This window comes from Grus americana, chromosome 7, assembly GCF_028858705.1.
Source record: "Grus americana isolate bGruAme1 chromosome 7, bGruAme1.mat, whole genome shotgun sequence".
Lineage (NCBI taxonomy): Eukaryota > Metazoa > Chordata > Aves > Gruiformes > Gruidae > Grus > Grus americana.
The window spans coordinates 1,967,501-1,990,000 of NC_072858.1; the positions used below are offsets into that span (position 1 = coordinate 1,967,501).

The following is a 22,500-nucleotide window of genomic DNA, read 5'->3' on the forward strand; positions in this document are numbered from 1 at the left end:
AGTGACATCATACATGAACATCAGCTGTGGATCTTCAATCCACTCTTACCTAGAAAATAAACTATTTAGATAATGCTCCTTTACTCTAACTGCGGCCTACCTGTAATCAACGTCAGGAATATTAACAAGAAAGGATTATCCTATTATTTTTTTTTTTAAATAACTGACCCTTTCACCACCTTCCCCGTGACAGGACAGACACCGCTTGTCCTCACACTCGGCCTCTTCCGAAGGTCACACCTCAGGCAGTGGTTACTCCGCGAGGTCCCACCAAACCCCAGGAACCACAAGAAGCCACGGTTCCTCTCCAGAATCGGCGCATCCAAACGGTTTTGCCTACATCCCCGGGGCAGCGGCAAAAAGGACGTTTGTACCTAAAAGGCCGTGAATCGCCAGAAATGGCTTACCTGTGGCAACTTACTCTATGAACGGTGAACTCGGATAAAGAGTGTGCCTTAACATACACTCCGACGCACACAAACGTCTACTGAAAATGACGGGTATTTTGCTCTGAATTCAAACAAACTGGGTCAGCAATTTTTTTTTTTTCTTTTTTTTTTCTTTTGATACAAATAGTTGATACAAAGTAATGGGCCAACTGGGCTGGAAAAAGAATTTGAGACCTAAAAGTAACCGGGCTAGCTTTTGGTTTAGTTGTTTTCGTTTTTGAAGGTTGGGGAGGATTGGTTTCTGTTTGAAGAAAATCGTAGGAAAGTACTGGGTTGTAAAAATCCATTAAATGTCTTGTAAAACAGTGACTTTCTGCTTATCAAAACTATTCTCACATGAAATGGTAATAAAAGAAGGCGCCAGTCTCTGGAATTTGAATTTTGTGTTGGCAGACAGAATATGAAAAGCTTGTCATCTCTTTGCACTTGAATCTGCCATGTCCAGATATGTGAAGTACTAACGTTTTCGAGCAGATTATTTCATATTACTTTAAAATACCATTTTCTGAAAGCCGAAACAGAAATGTATTTGCATGTCTGATGAAGCTGCAGAAATGAAAAAGGGAAAGTCAGAAACATTCCCCAACTTTTTTTCTTTAGAGAATTGAAACTCCACAACAAAATTAAGAGAATTTCACAAATCGCAACATAAATGAATGGCAAGAATGACATTCTGCATTTGTCTAGGGAAGGACAAGCCGTGCCTCCTCCTCAGCACGTTACCCAACAGCGCAATTCAATTCTGCAAAATACAGACATAACCTGGTAATGCGGGTGGATTTAAAGTTGAACTTTAATGAATTTTCCATTTTTAATGGAAATCAAGTAAACATGGAGAGATGCTACTGGGACAGGTTGGCTCCTGGAGGTCTTTCTGTAGGCTGAGTTTGCTGCTTTTCCTACTGAGGACGGCTGTGCTTTGAACACGGCAATCGCTGGCCTGGGGCTTGGTCACTGCATCACTGGTGTGAGGCAGGGCTGTCAGGTCCACCACTCAAAACCAATTTTGGTTTGTACAGATATGTATAAAAACTGTATATATATCTTTAAATAAAATATAACTGAATATATAAAATATATAAATGAATATATAATTATATGTATATAAATAGAAACAATATATGAATATTAATATAATTATATGAAATATACATATATTTATATACACACACACCCCTAAATCAAAGGAAGAAAATCACAGGAACTGGTCCTTGATGTAAAATCTGATATTTATAGCCTGAACTTTATGACACTTGAGAAAGAAGATCACCATGGGACTGACTAAAGATGCTGCCCCTGAACACTTACGTACCCACAATATGAAAATACGTACTTAGAAAAGTTGCAGACAAACCCAAAAGCACTTGTCTTGCTTTCGCACCCTGTTCGGTTGCATATCATCCTAACAAGCTCCAGCCAGCGAGCGTATTTTCAGATCTTCTGTATGGATTCATGTATATTAGATCATGTTAGAAAAGTCATTTAAAAGTAAGTACAATTTATTTTAAAAGGGCAACTAAAGTTACAAGTCATACACAGGACTGATGAAAATTAAAACTACACAGGACTCAGACATACACGTCTCTCTGGATACGTCTCATATCCACAGGCCATCACTTTAAGGATTACAAGTCAATAAAGATAGCGAAATTGTGCAGATGTCATTCACTGCAGTATTCACTGTCTTGCTAGCACCACGCAAACATCATTTGAGGAGTGAGCAGAAAACTCTTAAGTTTAAGACGTACTTAAAATGCTTATAGTTACTTTTTCTACTAACAGCCTAAGTTCCCTACAGCTCAACGAACTCATCGTAGGTCAAACTCATCCTTTCCGCTTCTCACCTGCGTCACCCTGAACTCCCATTTTCTCCTCCTCAAGGCTGCGAATCACCCAAACGTGACGCCGGGCATTTCTTGGCTATACAACACGAAGCCGTGCAGCGACCTCGGGACCGACCAGGACATCCGACATGCCCGAGCATCCTCCAGCTACTCCCACTCTTTTGATGAGGTTTCTTCATACCTTCTCCACTTTGAGCCTCGGACCTTCCCCCTCTGCTTCTGGGGCTCCTTGAAAAATAGTTTACTCATTCTTATATTTTAAAAAATGACATTTTTACCAACCATTTCTTTCCCACTGAATATGGGTACAGAGTTGCTATTCCATTACTCACAAACCAGCACCTGAAGCTTCAAACTTTCTAGCTTTACTAGGCAGCATCTCAACAAAGTCAATGATATCATGATTTTTTGTTTTAATATAAAATCTGTTATTTAAAGCAAGGGAAAACAGATCTGTATTCATCGTGATACTGTAAATGCTTTTCTAATTTAAATAATCCTTATATTTTGAAAAAATATCTGGCTAAATTGTACATGAGAAAAATTTGCTCCGAGGATATACTGCACACTGTAATCAGGGTAAGCGGCAGAGTCAGTAAAACCAGTTCTTTTAAACATAAGCATTCATGGGATGTTGAATTTGCCATCTCAGAAGCGAGCAAATTAACAGCCCCACAATCTTCAGGAAACTTGTGATTTGAGCGTTCCAACCACAAAAAAGAAAAAAAAAATATTGGCCTTTGCTGACTTACAGCCAGAACGCATAAAATCTGATTTTCTTTCTTAATTTGCTGCAGATTTCTTTTTTTAAATAGTTTGGAATGTGCAAAACCAGTAAAACAAAGAGGTGCTACTGTGTGCCACTGGCAGGAAGGTGAAAGGGTAATCGAGATGCAATTAATGAAAGGATTTTCTCTGCAGGTGCCTGCTGAAGGGAGAGATACAACAGCACCAAGCAGCGTGGGCGAGCGTGCGGCACGGGAACAAAGGACGAGTCCGGCTCCACAGAGGGGACACGAGAAAGAGTTTCTTCAGCCTGTAACCAGCATTTTCCAGCGTGCTCTGCCGTCCTTTGGCCGGGACTCCGCCAGGTTCACTACCCTGCGCTGCTTCGGTTCGAGTTTCTGAGCGAGGAGGCTCCCAGGAAATCACAGGGTAATTATTGATTACAGGGTACGAGCAAAGTCCTCTTGAAGGGAGAATGGAGGTACTACCAGTTTCTTTGAAGACTCTCCGCTCCCATTATGTATGAGGTGTCTCATCAATATCCCTTCCTGGATGAATATGCATTATGCACGGGAAATTTCAGCTACCAATCCGGCTTGCAAAGCTCACTTCTCCGGTCTCCATCCTCCGGTTGTTCCTCCTCGATCTTTTTGCACAGCTTTTCTTTGCCTTTGGTTTGCAAGGCGACACAGACGACGCCACTTGCAGACCTGCAGAGCCCTCCTTCCTCGCACCGACGCGGTAACTCACAGCTTCTCCGAAGAAACAGAGCGACCGAGCCGGACTGAGCTGAAAGAGCCGGCTTTGCTCAGGTCTACGCCGCCGGTACAGGGGCCTGACTGAGGAACTCCAGGCTCAAGAATATAAAAGTGAGGTTTTGCGAAGCTAAAGGACTTCATCTGGTGAGGAGGGCGGCGTGGCACGGCGCGGCACGCAAAGAGCAGAGCCCCAGGGCTGCTGCTCGTCACAGGGCAAAGGAACACGCTGGTGCGTCTCCAATTTCCTCTGCTCTTGTTGCTCTAATGAGCCATCTGGTCTGCAAACACACAACCGCTCCTCGCTGCAGCGTCCAGCGCCGCAGTGCTTTCTGCAACCTCGACCACGACGGTTATAAAGCACAAATAAATGAAAGTCAGGAAATTCATGACTGGCCAATTTAACGTTGCTTTTTCCATTTCACAGACCTGCAGATCAAGCGACTCATGCATAGGCTTCAAAACAATAACAGGGTCAATTTTTCTTCTTCTTATAAACAGGCTAACGACCATGATACATTAAGACCAATTAATCACTTCCCATTATATATGTTCAGTGATTTTTTCCAAGGCGTAACACCTTGAAGTCACGCTGCAGAGAAGTGGGAAAAACCTACTTCTTCTGTGTTCAATAAAATGCCACACTGAGCACTGGCCATGACACAAATCATTGAAAATTCCAGTTTTTGAATTACATTTTCAACAAAGTTTTGCCTGCGTAGGCTCAACCGGACAGCCAGTAAGCCGAGAGCTCCTGGAGGCGTTGAGAAACCAGCTTCAAACTTCTCATCCCTGCCTCAAGCTGTGCTACAGCACCAGATTCACACTTTACCACCGACGAGTTATGAAGAGGAATGGTTGGTTAATTCTGTATTTAGAGTGCTTTTAAATACTCTTCCCCCTTTCAATGGCAAGTTAGAAAACTAAAGGCGCTTTAGAAAAATCTAAGACACAAGACGAGCCGCTGAAACAGTAAATGTCAGAATTCAGTTTGCTTTTGCCCTGGTAACGCGCGCGCGCTTGGCCACCAAATTACGGCAACGTAATGAAATGGTCGTCATTATTATATTTTCGGTGTCAGCGCAGGGGTTGCGGGAAGGCGCTCGGTGTTCGAAGGAGGACTGGCGTCTCTGTTCCCCGAGCGCCCGGCAAAGCAAAGCACACGGCTTTGTGTTCTGCAGGTGGCTCCTCCGGCCGCCCGTGCAGCGAGCGAGGCCGGGAGGTGCTGGGCTGCGCGTTTCCCACCAGCCCCAACGCCGGGATAACGCCGCGCCGGAGCTGCCGCCGTGGAGAGATGGCTTTCTGCAACCCGCAGATACCTCTACTTCCCGAATTTGCAAAATCGCTCTGCTTTTGTTAACTCAAAGTTGACGGTCCCTATTTTCCTCTCCGCGAGGAACTGCCTTTTAATAGTCGGCACAAAAGCAGCTGCAGAAAATTGGCTGTGAATTGAGAATGCTTCATCCCGAAAGCACTTTACGCTTTTTTGTTAAATGAGGAATCTCCTTAATGTGTTTGACATAAGATAAGCAAAATCCTTACTTTCCTCAGACGATGCTACCACAGAAAAAAATAAAATTTGATGTAAGCACTGATTAAGAAAGAAAATATCCAATAATCAGTGTTCATCGCAAAAGCACTTGATGATGGAACTCGAGTCGCCTAATATCAAAGAACCACGCTGTAAGTGCTCATATTTACAGAAAAGGGGAGAAAAGAAGGGCCAAAGGTTTTGACAATTTGTTGGAAGAGCTGCTGCTGAGCAGCAACATCAGAAATCAGAGTGATGAGAAAAAGCCTTCCCGGCTTTGGATCCTCGTGCTCTCGCTTATGTTTATTCTGCATTTTTAAGTGCCTGGAGAAATGAGTAGGCACTTTCAAATGTAAATGTGAAAAAGTAAATAAATACCAAATTCCTAATTTAGCAGTACTGCATTTCTGACTTAGGGATAAATTGAAATGTACAATGCAATCCATTGTAATGCGGTTTTTCCCCTACCTTTCTACTAAATAACTTCTTTTAAAAGTAGTTTCTTCAAATTTTTGACATGCATTTCCACATTCCTTCCAATATCAATTTTTTCTATTTTATGAAAGTACTACGAGGAGAAAGTAAGAGAAGAATAGCAATGCTATCACATCATTGTGATCTGGGCCAATTAATTCTTTGTTAGCATTTCCTTTACGTGCCTCCCCCCATAAAACACGCACACCTGGTGCCAGTCCAAGAACAAATAACCCAACTAAATTAAAAAACCGTGGGCCTGCACACGTGATAATGAGAGGACCGCACTCCAGTCCCCCCAGCACCGCACCTGCGATACAGAAGGTCAAACCCCATCAGGACCACCACTGCCCAGCCTGCGACCGGCCGGACCACCAGCCGCATCCTTCCCAGAGCCACGGGCGCTGCAGGGAGACCCAGCGCTGATGCTCATGGCCATCGGCCACATCCTGTCCCATCCCTGCAGGCACCTCTCGCCTGGGTTTTGCACTTGGACGGTGCTGAAGAGCTCTCCTTCCACCCCTCCAAACCCTTCGAGTGACGATTGCTTTCCCTCAAGAAGGTTCCCACTAACAAATATACTTATGTTTCCTCTTTTAAATGATCTTGAGCCTCTTCCAGCATTGCCTGCCCGGGAGGGTTGCAGGACCGAAGTCCCCTATCAACTCTGACCGTAGGTCAAGGCAAGACTGCTCAGGGCTGAACCCCGCAGCCGCAGCAGCAGCTAAAACACCACCAGCAGCGCTGAGACAAAACCGTTTCACTAGCCACATGAAAAAGAACTCAGTAGCCCATTTCAGAAAAATTGAGAAAAGTCAAAGCATTACTTTAAATGTTTTATAGTCTTTGGGTGGACAATCTGGGGAGCAGAATTCCCCTGATGTTATTCAGAGATGGAAGGGAGAGCAGCAGTAACCATGTCCCAGCCAGCTTCGCCCATTCATGCTCACCCCGACCCCAACGTTTTCACAACCCAGGTCTTCGTTTCATCCCTGCTAACATAAGAGAGTCCTCTAGTGATACCTGAATCACCTAGAAGGCCATATTTCGTGAGCATTTTGACAATTTTGACATCATAGTGTCATTAGTGCTTATTCTCCCACATGTCAATCGGATGGTTTCACTAAATCTTCTAAATGAAATTTTTTAGTAGGTGATAAAAATGTTTGTATAAAAATTAGAGAGAGACAGTGCAATACACAACTTAGTTTAAAAAATACTCGGTACCCACCCTGTAATTTGACTATGAAAGATGTCGCACTGAGAATTTTCATAACATGGAAGAGTAAGTACAGAAGTTCATCATTAAAACAAAGGTCCTGCACGAGGCTCACAAAATTTGACTCCCACCTGCCAAAAGCAACAGCCCGATTATCTGCAGATCGCTCTGCACAAGAACCGCGTTTCGATTTTGCTGTTCTACTTGCAGCTGCCATTCGCTAATTAGGAATAAGGAAGCGTTAACAGCGAGAAGAAACCTACCGTTCCCAGGAATTTGAAGAAACCCAGCAATTAGCAGTGGAGACAGCCAAGCTCCTGCAGAGACTCCTGGCCAAGGCGTGCCTGTCCAACCAGCCCGCCCTTTCCCCGGTAAAACTGGCCGTTCTTTCACACCGGTACTGACGGCCAGTCCCCGTGCCTTAAGGTACAAACCCATGCCCCCCTATTTAAAAGGTGTCTTTCACCTTGAAGCACAAAAAAAAAAGAAAAAGTACACATAATTTAGAGTTTATACAAAACACAGTGCTATTTCATCTCACGTAAGGTAGAAGATACTAGTCCCTTTTTGGTGCTGTATTATTATGGAATCTAAGACAATTAAAAAATAGATCTATTAAACTGAAGATTTTATTCGCTGGGAAACTGTGATATTCATGGACAGCCCAGAAGGCACTGCAAAAAGCAGACTTCTGAGATTTTTATTTTTTTTTTAAATAAGGAGATCTATTTCACTTCAAGTGATGGACTTCAGTAACGTAGCCAGTAAATGGAGAATGGTAAGGAGAAACTTTTCTCAGGTCTTGTTTTTATCTAAACAATACTTGTTCTTTGTTTAAAAAAGAATCCAAGTAGCATCTATGATAACTTTGAGGACCCAAAACACAGCAACCCTAAGCAACCTCTCCGTGACAGCTGCTACGGCACCGGCGAGGTGTCCGTGCCGACAGACGTGGACGTGTCCAAGCATCATTCCCCCGTTGCCGGCAAAAATCTAGTTTAAGTGAACAACCACCTTACTGAAAAGCTTACGGCCCCTCAGATATGTTCACACTCAAACCTTGCAGCCAGCAACTGTCGGGAGCTGAACCGCATCGTTTCTGTTGCCAAGAGCAAGGGAGAGGGGAGCAGCACCGCCCCGGCCGATGGGCGCGGGGGGAGCGGGTGCCCCGCGGCACAGACCTTGCCGGAGCAGCGGGTGGTGGAAGGCCGGCACGGGAAGGCTCGTCGTCCTCGCTGGCTCACAGAAGTAGGCATGCAGCCAGGCCGAGCACTGCTTCAGCGGCTCCGTCATCTCCTCCGCGCCTTCGCACACCTCGCAAGCGGCCGAGGACTCCGCATTGCTGCAAGAGAGAATTGTAAAATTATAATGATAAAAATTACAGGAATGAATATTCCTACTCCTTACGTTAGCAGAAAAATACGTCATCTCAAAAGCATTCAATCTAGCGTCAGACTTCATCTTTTTTCTGCTCTGATAAAGGTGAAAATAACAAACAATAACAAATAGCAGTAACAAAAATGCATCCTCGTCACCTCTAGAAGTGCAATGATGACATAAGGTTGCTTACACCTGTAAAAAAAAAAAATTAATAAAAGATTGGTGAGAGGAAAATGCCGAGCATAAGCGGGAAACACCAGGGAGCCAGAAAACCACCCAAGTCCACGGTAGACGATGCATCCTTGTGCCTCCAGGGTGGAAGGAGGAGGTGAGGCTCCTCCTCCATGCGCCCCAAGGGTGCAGTCCCGTCTCCCCGGGGACCGTCCCCAGGGAAAGGAGGAAAGGAAACGGCTTTCTGCTCAACCCCTGCCTTCCTCTGCCCCGTTTCCTTCCAGCGACGGTGGCAGGTTTCTGCTTTCCTCCACTTATTGAATTGGAAGGAAGCAATTGAGAATTCATTTGATTTTCAATGGCAGCTCATGCTTGCAGGACACTGAAGAGCAAAGCAAGCAGAGAGCACCTGCAAACGAAACCGTACTTCTTCCCTCACTACTTTTTTCTTCTTTTCCTCTGGAAGAGCAACGTGTGTATGAGGGCAATGAAAACGTGAACACTGGATTTCCGAATATCCAGCCGTGTTTCCCAACCTGTATGCTTTCAGTGAGGCAAAGCAGCGGTGGTGGAGGGGTGGTGGAGATCTCCTGGTGCTTTACCAGACCGTGCTGTGGTGGGTGGGTGTCTCTCAAATCTGCAGAGGCCGGTTTCAGGGTACCAATAAACACACAGAGCCAATGCACCCGAGGGAAACGATGGGAAGACCGGCAAGGAGACATCACCAAGGGTGACTGCCAAACCAGCAAGCCCTGCCAGCACTCTTCCCACATCCAGAATCTCAAGCACCACTGATGAGCCATCCAAAGGTTTTCTGATTATTGCAGTATTTTTTTCCCCCAGCTGGCAATACAGCCAGACCCCAGAACAAGAGGTTTCTCAAAGCGCGCTGCTAAAACTCAACAGCATAGTCTTCTGGTGAGGGGTTGGATGTGTCACAAAGCAGGAGAGAGAAAGTTGTAGAAGCATCTAAATACAGGAGAACCTGAGATAACAGAAAAAAGAGAAAACTAGGGCAACTCTGCCACCCAGGCACAGGGAAAGAGCAAACCAATCCAAATCCCCCTCTACACTCGAGCGTGCTGCAAGTGAAAGTATTTTGTTAGTTCCCTCCTGGCAGAAAGCCGGAGAAAATGAGACGTGTGATGTACCCGTAATGACATAAAAGCCACCAGGTCTGTTTTTGCCACAAGGCGCCTTTGCGAAAAGACCGAACGCCTTCACACGCTTGATCCACAACAGCTCGTGGAGCCGAACACGACGGGACGTCGGTGTAATCAGCCAGCAGCCCCGGCTCTGCCTCCGGACAGGATAAATGATGTGCAGGCGGGAGCCGGGTCAGGGTTACTCTCAGAAGCGAAGCCCTCACTCGCCTGGTGCGTGATCAAACGGCCCTGCCATCTCCCCCAGCCCCAACTCATTTTCTGATTAATTGTTAACCACTGAAGGCCACGTAATTACTTGATTAGAAAGTGGCGGAGAAGAAGAGGGACACAGAGGCGGACAATTAAAATACTCCAGTCGCACAAGAATGCGAGTTGATGGCTTGGAGCAGAGGCAAAACAAAAAAGAAGAATCAGCTTTGGATCCAGTTTGCTGGAAATTAACTGCAATTTTATTCCTCTCATTCCATTTATTTACCAAATTAACGCTTTTGATTCTTCTGGTTTTTTGTGTGTGTGCGCGAAGCAGTATCGATTTTCTTTATAAAACTGATGTCTACCTTCTGTTATTTTGCTATTTAATAATCTCTTTGCTAAAAAAGGGTATGAGAATCTGTGCATAAACTTTTTTTGCATGAATACCTACAACACGGGCCCCAACACAAGCTCTCGACACCACGGATAATCCGTTATTCTGCACATGTACAACACTCAGCAGAATATGGCTCGGTTTTACTGTGGATTGTTAGAGCCACGACAATATAATAACTACAGAATATAATAACGCCTCTGAAATCTCGAAGAGAAGTTGGTAGACTTTTCTGCTCCATTTATCCAGAAGAGCACAGAAAGCACTCAAAACTACAGTAACCTTATGTTTTTCACATCATCTTGTTTCACATTCTCGGGAGTCTGGAAATGATTTGGACTGTAGTATCACCATAAAACCGAAAGACTTTGTCTCCTTGCTGCTCTGCAAGCAAGCAGCCCCCAGCAGCTGGGCTCCCGCTCCGCGCTGGCAGGCAGGCACCGCCATTTCCTCCTGCTCCAGAACAGCACCAAACCGCCAGCGTTCTCCCCCAAAGCACGTGGGGAGCAGCACGCCAGCGTCGGTGAGGTGCCGCGCTACCGAGGCCGATGCACGGGCTGCTCAGGGCTTTGCCTGAAGCCTCCAGGTAACCGTCAGGCCATTAGCTCCGTATTTAAGACGAGGAACGGAGTTCAGGTCCATCAGCCTCCTCAAGCAGACGCGACCCGCAGGAGCTGCTCTGCCCACCCGTGTCGCTGGGAGGGCTGCAGGAACCTGCTGCGCAGCAAGGCTCAGCCATCCCGACGCGCCCCTACGTTCCCCCTGCCATCACGTACACCTTCCTCACTTCCACCAGGTCTTCCCTGGCTGTTTGGATATAAATCTTAATTTTTATTTACTGCTTTTAAGAACGGTGCCTTGTCGCTGCTAAACATCTCCAGATGTTTTTAGTGAGACCCTTCTCCCACCACTTCAACACCAGATACTTTCACAACGTCTGCCACCTCCATGGCCACCTCCACCTTGGTCAAGCAAGCAAAAGCTTTGCAAGACGAGAATGCCTTGCTTTCTAACAACACATTGACTTCCCTTCCTGTAGGATACAAAGCCAATTTGTGAACATATACGCTGAGAGCTTCAAATTGGCAGAAAGTTAAAAAAAAAAAAAAATCTTCACATTAATTTTGCTTGGCTAGAAATGCTAACAACTATTCCTGGGAATTAGACAGCATTAATAAAGAAAAAGAACAAACATAACTTATGCATGGGTGTCTTCTACTGGCCCTCCTCCCCTCCCTTCCCTCCTCCCCCTTCTCTTTCCGAAGTCGCATAGCAGCACTCCTTCTACAAACTACCTCATCATTAAAAATTCAACTTAAAACACCAGCTGCCTTTTAAAGGATTTTCTCAGGCTTCAAAGCCACGCTTTGGTCAAACTAAACCATACGCACGTTTCAAAAAGCAAGGCAAAAGAGGTCTCAAAACATTCCTAAGAAGAAAAGGAGAGCAGATGAGTTACATCACGGGAAATTTCCCCCCTCGTGTGAAATTCCTCTGCTCAGTGTTTGGCTCCTTGGAAGGTTTTGGAACACCCTACTCCATGCGTTGATCTTGGAGCATCCCCAACGTCAACGGACAGGAAAAAGTTAGCTGTATACCATCAGAGACAAGTACCCACCTAACGTTTGCATTAACTACTTGTGCCTGACCTGTAGCAAGGAACAAGAACGAGGGGACTCTCTTTTTTTAACGTCCTGCCCTCGGTGATCCCCGAGGAAGGGAATCGCTCCCGGCCGCAGAGCCGGCGGCACGCCGGGCGATGGCCAAGTGGCCGTTTGTTCTCTGCTTTACCTGGGGAAAGCTGATCTCCTACACCTGTGATTCAACAAGACGTAATCTTCACTTTTATACAGGAAAATAAAATAAGCATATTCATCTAAAAACGCAAGAAGCTAAAGAGAAGGTGTAAAAATCCGACTGCTTTACTCGGGCCCTGGAGAATTACATTATCTTTCCTTAAAAAGTACCAACACCTTTTTTTGCAATGTGGCCAGAATAATGAGAAGCATTTATTTAAAATGCAGCAGTCTTACTTAAATCCCTTACACTTTCATCGGAGACCATCACTGCACTTGTTTTCATTAGTGAATTCTGTTGGGTGCTGCCTGGCACCTCGAAAAATTCAAAGTGGAGGTTTCTGTATTTTCACTTGGTCAACAAGTAATCATCACTGGAAAGTTTTTAGGGGTTTTTTTGTTTTGTTTGGTTTCTAAACTGAAACTGTTTGTTTCCATTAACATGCCAGCCTCTAATAGGTGTGCAGTAATTAGATGTCTGCCTTAACTCTGGGGTCATGTCAAACGGATATTCAGCTGCAAGTGGCCGACTCATCTACACGGCTTTACAATGCGATGCTTAATTAAAACTACATACTCCTCAAACAGGAAAAAACCATGCTTCTTTTAAGCTATAAAAAGCAGATATCTAAAAATACATGGGGTGTTCGGGCTTTTTTTAAAGTTGGATGTCTCTCAAAAGGCGACTTTTTTCAGGCCAGGGAACAACTGCTGCTGCAGATCTCCAGCCTGCGCGTTCGGCTCTCGCTGGTGGTGAAGTCCAAGAGACGCAAGGTCAGTCCCAGCACGGGAATCCGTCACAGCCCAGGTGCAGACCTACTGCTCCAGCTTACGCACACGAGACCTATTCCATACCATTCCTAACCGCAACCCTACGTACGTATTTCCATTACAGCTCTTGTCTGAGACTGAACAAACTAAGGAAGGACTCTTGCGTCCACGCAGCTGAGCGGTGTCTTCCTGAGGCTCCATCCCAGCCGCGTCTCTTCTGTGACTTCTCGTGTTTGCACGGGACGAAATGAAGGAAAAGATGGTTTTAGCAGGGAGGGGAGAAAAGCAGAAACACCACCTGTTTCAGTTTAACGGGCTCCTTCCAAACCGCTTGCCAAGAACTGGAAGTTTCTAACGTGCTTCCAAAATAAACATGTAAGCAGCAGATTGGCTTCAGTATCATCCTAAATAGCTTAACCATTATGAAAACCAGAGAAATGCTGTGAGAAGCCTCAGTGGGTAGCCATGTTCTAAATTGATTTGAATTATTTATTTTATTTCTGAGCTACTTATTGCCTCAGTCAGTCCTTAACAAACCTTAACGGAAAACATTACAAGATGGACCTTGAGTTGTGTGATTTAAAATAAAGAGAATACATCACAACGGCTCTGCTGGCAACTTCCTTAGGGTAAAGCTGAGAGCTGGCAACTACATTAGGGTAAATATTATGACAATGTTGTATCGGCTCCCGCAACATATTTATATATTTAGTCGCACATTTATAAAATATTTGTATATATTAAATATAATTGATTGGTTGAACATAAAATCCAACGCTCGCTTCCACTGTCTGTAGACACACAAACCTGAATGTTTTATCCCCTGATAACCACCTCACCCTCTAGTGTTTGCCTAAGAAGAGGTTTATAGACTGCTCCATGTGCTGAGCTACCGAAGAGTCCCCTTTATTCCAATTTGGTTAAGATATAAACCAAAAAAGCTCCCCACTGCAAACAAAAATTGCAACCCCTCCTAGACTGCAGTCAGCTAAGGGCCACTGGTACATATGGGTAGACTCAGATATTACATCATTATTTTACTGTAACAACTACAACAGTTCCACTCAAATAACAGCAGGAATAAAGACAATAAATAAAAAATAAGTAGAAAAAAAAAAGTGGAATAGATGTTTTCACATGCAGCTTCCCAATCTCTTCTCATGGAAATGAAGGTTTTTGCCAGGCTGTTACCAACTGAATCCTGTTTTGACACCATGGTACCCATGGCACCGAATATCCTATATTTTTTTTTGCAATATCCTATTATCTTCAGGTATGGAGAAAATAAACGTATTTGGACACTCAACCACATCCCATTCTATGTTTTTTTAAAAGCATCCATAATTTTTTCCACTCTGTTCCCTGAACAAAACCCACAAGCGCTTTTGTTCATCAACAACAAATTGCATATTAAAACATAAATAAATTGGTCCTAATTAAGAGGCTTTTGGATCCTGTTATGACCAGAATGCTGTAAAAGCAATCATCAGCCCTACTCTTCACGATGCAGAGCACACAAAATCTCACCAAACCCTTCTCTTAGCCTGCCTTCATCAAAATCAACATCGGAAGTCCACGTCATCGAGTCTAACGTGGACAGGCAAAGAAAGCAGGGAAGAGCGCAGAGGAGAAAACCAAGCAGCAAACCCAACGCCCGCAGAAGGTGTGATGGGCAGAGACGGGGCAGGCAGGAAAGAGCAGAAGGAAACGACTCGTCTCCGAAAGGGAGCCCCGACCTCCCCGCGCTGCTCCTCAGGCTCCCCCGCGCCTACGGCTTCATGATTTACACCCAGGAAAAAGAGACAGAACTACCCGGCAGACACAGACGCTGGATTTTAATTAAACCTGTAACGGAAAACATTGCAGTTTGTCCCTGGAAATCTGCAAGCGCATTTACAGGGTAGCACAACCGCAGCGTCTCCCGTTTGCAGAGTGCCTCCAGGCTGGGGTAAGGAGGAAGAATTGCTGTCAGTGGGAGACGTCTCTGGTTTTTCTCCTGTGTATTTTGACACTTCTTTGGCCATTCCCTTTCTTACAAGTCTGTGTCTTAAACAGGTCCAAAAATTATCAAAATTGCCCTAGGCCCGGTAGGGATGAAAAAGGGTCCGACAGGAATGGAGGAGAGCGGAACAGAGATAAACCACCAGGAACCCCCCCCGCCATGCAAATATCTTGTATTAAAAGGTCCTTTTTTTCCCCTCAAACATCCCCCAAAACAAAAAGGTGTGTGGGGAGATTATAGAAACCTTCCCAAAACAGGGAGCCCATGAGAGAGACCGGGACTCCTAGCCCCAAGGTTGCACCACGTCGGGGAGACCCAACCTCGGCGGCCGTCCCAACGGGTAATTGAAGCCCAACCGAAGGAAGTGTTTGGTGACTGTCCGTAAAGAGCTCCATGTGGCTGTCACGCTAATCCTCTTGTGAAGGGAGAAAGACCAGAGGCCCGTTTGCTGCAGCAGACTCCAACTATAACGAATGGGCTCTGACGTGACCCGGCAGCCCTGCTCGGCGGCCGGAGCGCGTGATGCGATCTGACAGCAATTTAGACATGGCTCTCTTGGAGACTGCAGACCTACTTAACGTCAAACAAGAAGGGGAATGCGGGTGGACTTCTGAATGGCTTTTACCCTCGTGCCAGGGTTAAAAAAATAGGGAAAAAAAAAAAAAGGTTTTTTTTTTGACATCTGGTTTATGGAAAAGGATCTTACAGAAGGAATCTGAGCATGGGTGGAGAGGAAAACATTTTTGGGAATATTGCCTAAATACAGTAGAATTCTGTCATCACCTTCGGGGAGAGTTTAGGATGTAGCCAGAATCCCTCTGTGAGTCACCTGAGGAACAAAACAGTCCTCGGAGCATCAGACAGGAGCAGAAAGTCTCTAAGTGATTGGAGACCAGCGAGAAGACAAGGTCCTTGGGTCACGCTCCCCAGGAGATGCCATGCTGCAGCCCAAGGACTGGGCAAGCCCACGCGTGTGAGAACGTGCCCTTCCTCCTGGTGCCTGCTGCTCGGGATATCGCCTCTCGGACAGGCTCCCGCACCAACCAAAGCCACCGTCGGTTCGGAATGTCTCCTGGCAGTGAGCATCATCCATGAATAAACTATTCCCCAGGCACTGGCCAGCTGGGGCACATCAGGTGGATCAAACATCTCCACGGCTTACGGTCATTAGTACAGTTAATTGTGATAAGCTCCTAAATCAGAGGAAATTTTCACATTTGCGGGAGAATTCACTGCTGATTCTCTAGGATCTGCACGGTAACTCTTGCCACAAAACAGGTACGAGGGGCAAGTACAATTTAAAAGGTTATGTACTTTTTTTTAAATGGCATTTTTTTAAATGGCATTTTTTTATTTTATCAGCAAATGATTGAAGTCCACTCTCCACACAACGCTTGTGCATGTGAAGTCACCAGAAGTCAGGCCTGTATAAAAAGTCTGAGACGTGAAGGCTGACTGTCATTTTCTTATATTTTTTTTTATATATATATATATATCCGTGTTTGTCTCATCAAATAATTTTTTTCTTACAGAAATAGCCAGCACGTTACTTTTCAAATGGAAGAATCAGTAATGATTAGAACACAAAAAATTAACATTAAAAGGAGACTCAGTCATGCAGCATTATTCATTACATAATAAACATAGAGTTAGCTGGCATTTTTACTGAAGCCTTCATTGTGAAATTAAATAAAAATGTATTTTATCAACACCTAAATGTCATTTAAATAGTTTTTCTTTGATAGATGAAGGCTAAAGCCACCCCAAAACTGCAGATGAATTATCTGGTCTCTAATGATTCCAAAGCGATTACAGGATGCAGAGCAATCTCGTTAAATTTTATTCAAAAGCTTACTACACTTGTGTTTTCTCTTATTTTTCTATCAATGAAACCCATGAGGTTTAAGAACAATTCATTATGTATGAGACCCAACTTACAGTGCTTGACTGTTGATTAATAGGAAAGTTTGCTGTATGTACATTTGCAACATTAGATGCATACAATATGCTAACTTATTCTTTCACCGAAGCTAATTATTTACAAAAATGACTACTTGAGACTACAATTTATTAAATGCATGCATCCAGTCTCAATTTGGCCCCAAAAGACAGTCTGGAATGAAGATCTTTTACTTGATGTGACAACTTCTAGAAACAGCGTTATTAATATTGTAAATGTGGCAAATAAAGAGTTCAAATAGCCGTATGTCTGTGTTGCATCTTTCCCTGCAACTGAATCAATGAACAAAGCGGCTTTTTAGGTTTAAAATTCATGGAGAAGCACATCCTTACACGGTTTAATTTAGGTTCTTAGAAATGAAGTGTCTGTATGACAGTAGTAAGAGATTAAAAAAAGGATGAGAGCTGCAATAAACAGAAATAACACCCCAATTCCTGTTGAACGACCCCAGCGCAGTTCCTTTTAAGACCTATTAAGAAGAAATTGATGCTTTTATGGAAGAGTAAAAGAACTCCGAACCGAGTAAGACTTATTCCTTGTCATACAACCTTTGCAATGTTTTCTCCGTTCTGCTTCTATCTATCATTGAGGATTTAAATTCTTACAGATCTGACTGGTCAGGAATTCTGCATTGAAACGGTACCCCTCTGTTACCCCGAAAAAGAAGCCTCTGCACAAAAATCTGGGTATCAACTACAAATTCCAAATAAACAGATGCAACTCTTGAGTGAAACACATAGGTGTCCAAAAGGCCTCGTCTTTTTTCTGACTCTTGCAATTAATGATGCTGAGTTCAGGTACCAAACGGAGGTTGGCTAGGAAAGCCGTACACGCAGCCCATCGCCGCTGCCAGCCGCGATGCCTGCAAAGCTGCTGCCTGCTTATTCTGTGCTACTAGTGCGTACCAGCAAACACTGGAAAGAAGGGAGTGAGACTCCTGTCTTCACATGCCAAGATAAGGAAAATCAATGTCAATGCCCAAAAGACTCAAGTGATAGCACTGAAGGTCATTAAATGCTACTCACTGCCCTGTACCATTAAAGTTTTGATTGGAATCCTATATAGAGAGACACAGATTTCAAGCAAGATCTTGCCCTGGGATACGGAACTGTGAGACCACGGAGGAAACAGAGCAATCAGCGAGCGGCGGACTTTCCTAGGAGCACAAGAAACACGTTCGAGGTAAACAAGGCTATGTGTGGTCTTGGCTTATTTTTCCTCAACAAATTTATTGTGTTTTCAGAGAAGCGTATCTCATTATGGACAAAGATCTCTGTTAAAACAACGGTAAGGTGCGAGGACAATCACTAAGAAGTTATGGTTCTTCATTCACCTCAATCTTCACTGCCCACTCCATGCCAACCTCCTTCCCTCTCCTTACATTGCCCAGTTTCAATATTCTGCCCCTTTTTTCACCCTGGCCACCACCCATCCTCCTTAACTCACCTTGTTTAGACCACCTCAGTACGACTCGTCTGACCTTACTGCTCTACAGCGGGTTTCATGGTCCACCTCTGTGTCGGTCACCAATTCAAGTACTGCTTTCTTCCCATCTCCCAACCACGTATGTTCCAGACTAATTCCTATTCTCTCCAGATGTCATCCTGCATGTTTCTACTTCATTTGTGCTAGCAGAAGTCATGCAGACAGGTCAGGAGAGCTATGGATAGTTCTGGGGCTCATCAGCACCATGAGGTTGTATCGCCTTTGTGCTCAGCCCCAGAACGACCTTCCCCAGGGAGACCCATTCCCTCGCTGTGGATGAAACTTTTCAAAGTTGGCCATATTTGGAGAACAAAAATATTCCTAGTATCAGAGCGGCCTCTTCACAAATATTCCTGTTTCAAATCAGTGGGTTTGGCAGACGAACGACTGGAAGATTTGTCTGTAAAAGAAAAAACCCAATTTCTGCATATCTTCTCGCTGGAAAGGACCACCCCGTTCTAGATTGGGAATGGGGGAAATCAAGCACATGCCCAAAAAACCCTCAACCAGCAACAATTAAGCAGATGCTTCACATGAAATGCTTTAAAGCAAAAAGCAAAAATTCAGCCAAGTTACAAGCAGCAGCACACTCTCACCCAAGATGTTAGGCAACATTAAGCATAGGTGATATCATCAGTTCTATCCATAATTAGGTTAAAAGAAAGTCAGTTAATTTTAGCACTTACAAGAAACTGTTACAAAACATTTTTTCTTATATAAAAGAATTCTCCCATCAGACTTCCGAGGTCGGTTTTATCGCAGGCAATTAACTGTGTTAGGGCTGGCTGCAGGGGACCCTTAAACCGCACACCAGACTCCCTTTGCTTCTCCACTCAGCTCCTCTGCTTTAGGGTGTTCACCACAGCTCTCCCCGCTATTTCCACCCTGTGCAACCACCACGTAGCACCACCTCGCACATAAACCCCACCACCTCTAGCCAGAAACTTGCCTCATGGTAATAACCCAGTTGCCGACTGGTATCTGAAGTAAAATTTACATTTTTTTTATACATCTTTAAGATAAATATAAACCCAATTATGCACGGATTTAACCCCCCCACACGTAAGGCAGTTAAAATACACAGTACAACCCTTATACTGCAAGACCCGGGTCTCTGGTCTCCACTGGTGCACGGGGAAGTTGAAGGAGGGAAACTCTGTGCTGAATCACTGGAACTGGGCTCTGACTTTGGATGTCCACCTTGACGTGCGTTAGTGCATGAATTCCAGGTGAAAGAGAGCACCAAGAATTATCATCAACAGCACCTGCAGATACTCCAGCCCATTCAAATGAATTAAGATACAGGTAAATCAGGAACCTCTTAAGAATTCGACTCATCAGGCCACTTTTCAAACCACCTCCCCAGTCTGGGCGCAACGCAGTCTCTGCCCGCTGAGCATCTCCTGTCAGGACCAACCGCAGGCTCATCTGACGCTGACGTGCCGGATGTCCCATCAGGGCACGGATCGGCGTACGACCCGACGTGCATGCTCCTGCCATAACCGGAGATGTGCTGCCCATCTGCTGCTTGAAAGAATGATGAAAATCTGTTCCTCGTGTGAATGAGGCTTTTCTGATGCACTGCACGCTGAAGCAGCCGTACGGGAGAAAGGATGGCACGAGAGGCACCAGGCAAAGCCCTTGAGACCAGCTTGACCCTCCCCATGTTACTGTGAAGCTTCTAACACCAGTGCAAAGAAATGGTATTCATTTATTTTTTAAAGTAGGTACGAACACTCAGAAACCGGAGAAACAAACACTGGCATCAGACAAAACCACCACGGAACTTGCCAAGATCTGCGTTCCCAGCAGGCATTCATCATCCACAGCTTCACGTCATCATAGGCTGAGAACAGGACGCTCAGACAAACCTGCTAATACGTGCCAATTAAAACACCATAGTTAATAAATATAGTCTCTCCTAAGCTTTTCTACAGGGCTCTGAGATTGTCTCCCACACGCATTGGGGGGATCTTTCCTAAAATGCCATTACCAAATGAAGAACTGGCTTTACGGCTTCCCGATTCGGCCTCAAAACCAAAACTACAACCCTACAACTGCAGGAAGGACAAAAAAAATACGCGTTTTTTCCTTCATTTTAATCAACATTTGTCAGCAGTTCTCGTTTACCGTTTGCAACGCACCACAGTGCCAGGCATCACCTCTTTGGGGGTTCGTGTCACCACACCCCCTTGCACGCCCAGGACGGTCACTCTTGCACGTGCAGGTGTGCGGGGCAGAGGCACGAGGCGGTGGCTCTGCAGACACGCCGTGGGAAGCCCTCTCGGAGGGCAGTGGGACCCTTCGGGAGCAGTACGGGGCTGCCTGTGGCTGCCGGCCCCCCCGGGAGCATCTCCCGAGCAGCCTCCGAATCGCGGGGGGGGCGAAGCTTTTCTGCTCTCGGGTAACCAAGCAGAACCCAAGCACAGGATTGGAAAAACAGTAGGGCACATCAATAAAACCAATAAAAATACTGTTTCAAAAAAACTGCTGTTATAATTAACTGAAATAAGAGTCTATAAACTGCTACCTCAGAAGCAGCTTGTTAAAGACTGAATATAGGAACTGTAATTTAAACAAACTCTCTCCTCCATGGACCACCTTGGCCTGAGCGTGCCCCTCGCTTCTCCCACCCTCCCGCAAACCTCTGGGTCCCAGTGGGATGCCTTGCCGCTGGGATCCAGGAGCTTCGGGACTTCTCCGGGCAGAGGCGCTGCCCCGGGGTGAGGACCTGACGTGACCTTACAGTCACATCCGAACCCCCTTTCCCGGTGGAGGACAAAGTGGGATCGAGCGGACGCCGTGAATTACAGCCCTGGCACGTTCCTGCTCTGAAACCCCACTGACGTCCCGTGGCAGGAGACATGGAGACGCCCACGGACCGTCGTGTGAGATGAGACAGACAAAACTACTTTACGTAACTCTTGTTTCGAATCGCGCAGAAGTATTTCTCAAGTCTGCTTTCTCTCCTCTCCTGCCGTGGAGAGCGGCGCCTGGAGACTGCCGTCCTCCGAGCTTTAGGTGCATCTGCATTACAACCCCATTAGCTTGTGTTCTACACTCATTAATAAATAAGCTTCCCACTTAAGTGCCTTTCTTGTAAATTGGTTTGTTCTGTTCCATATAAATAATATAAATTTCTCTTATCAAGTATGGTGGGTTTTTTTTCCTTTACCTATGTACAGACACTATAGTAATCTGACCTAAGACGCAGTTCACATACCGTGCTTCCTCAACATCCCTTGTCATCAGTCTGTATTTACTACGGCAGCTGCAGTATGTTAAATAGTTAGCATAGCATACAATAATGTCTTTAATAACTGGCGTAAGTATATTGACCATATGTCAAAAGTAAAAGAAAAAACCCTACTAAATGGATAGTTATTGTAATTGTATTTTAAAACACTGAGGTCATATTTAATTTTGAATCCAAGCTCTTAAAATGTGCTTTCTGGCAAGGACAGAATAATAAAACTCTTAACAGTAGAAAAAAACGTACGTTATTATCGCAAATCTCTTTTCCAGATTACTAATACTGCAATAAACAAACTGAATAAAAACTTTAATTGTTTTAATCAGAAATATTGTCACTGGCTTTGAAAACCATAGCTTGAAGTTAAAGGAAAATAGAAAATTCAGCGCTCTGCTCCGTCTTCCCGCTCCCTGCAGCCTCCACGAGCGGCTCAGCCCAGACCCCTCTGTGCTGCGGGGACGGGGACCGGGTAACTCTGCATCCCCCCGCACCCCGCAGTGCCTGCTGCTGCAGACAACCAGGCTGAAAAATACTTGGGATCGCCGTTGGACTGGTTTTAAAACGGGTTTGGCAATCACCTATCTTAATACAGCACACAATATATACATAAAAACAAAGAAATCCTTGAAAAGACGGCCCTCGCCAGCTGAATGCTGGAATCCAGTTTATTTAAGTATATGGGAAGAAGCAAAGTAAGCTCAGCAATTGCTCTTCACCAGATTTACAGATGGTTTACGTCCTCTGAGCTGGAGTCGTCCCGCCCGTGGTGCTGCAGCAGTCTCCAGCGCACGCCAGCCTTGCCGCCTGCAACCCCATTCCCTTTTGGGGGGAACTACCCTTTTCAATCAGTGACAGCCACGCTGCCAAGCACACCGAACCGAGGACACCCCTAACTGAAAGGCGTGCCAAGCACTGACACTCCCGATGGCGTA

At 45.1% G+C, this 22,500-nt stretch overlaps 1 protein-coding gene across 2 annotated transcripts in view; it reads right to left on the reverse strand.

The window, feature by feature from the left end:
• The window catches only part of MGMT (O-6-methylguanine-DNA methyltransferase), a 168,409-nt gene that overhangs the window by 29,521 nt on the left and 116,388 nt on the right, over nucleotides 1-22,500 (reverse strand). For both annotated transcript variants that reach the window (XM_054831664.1, XM_054831663.1), the window contains one exon: nucleotides 8,180-8,340. In XM_054831664.1, coding sequence (XP_054687639.1) covers nucleotides 8,180-8,340 — 161 coding nt within the window. The remainder of the gene's footprint in view (nucleotides 1-8,179; nucleotides 8,341-22,500) is intronic.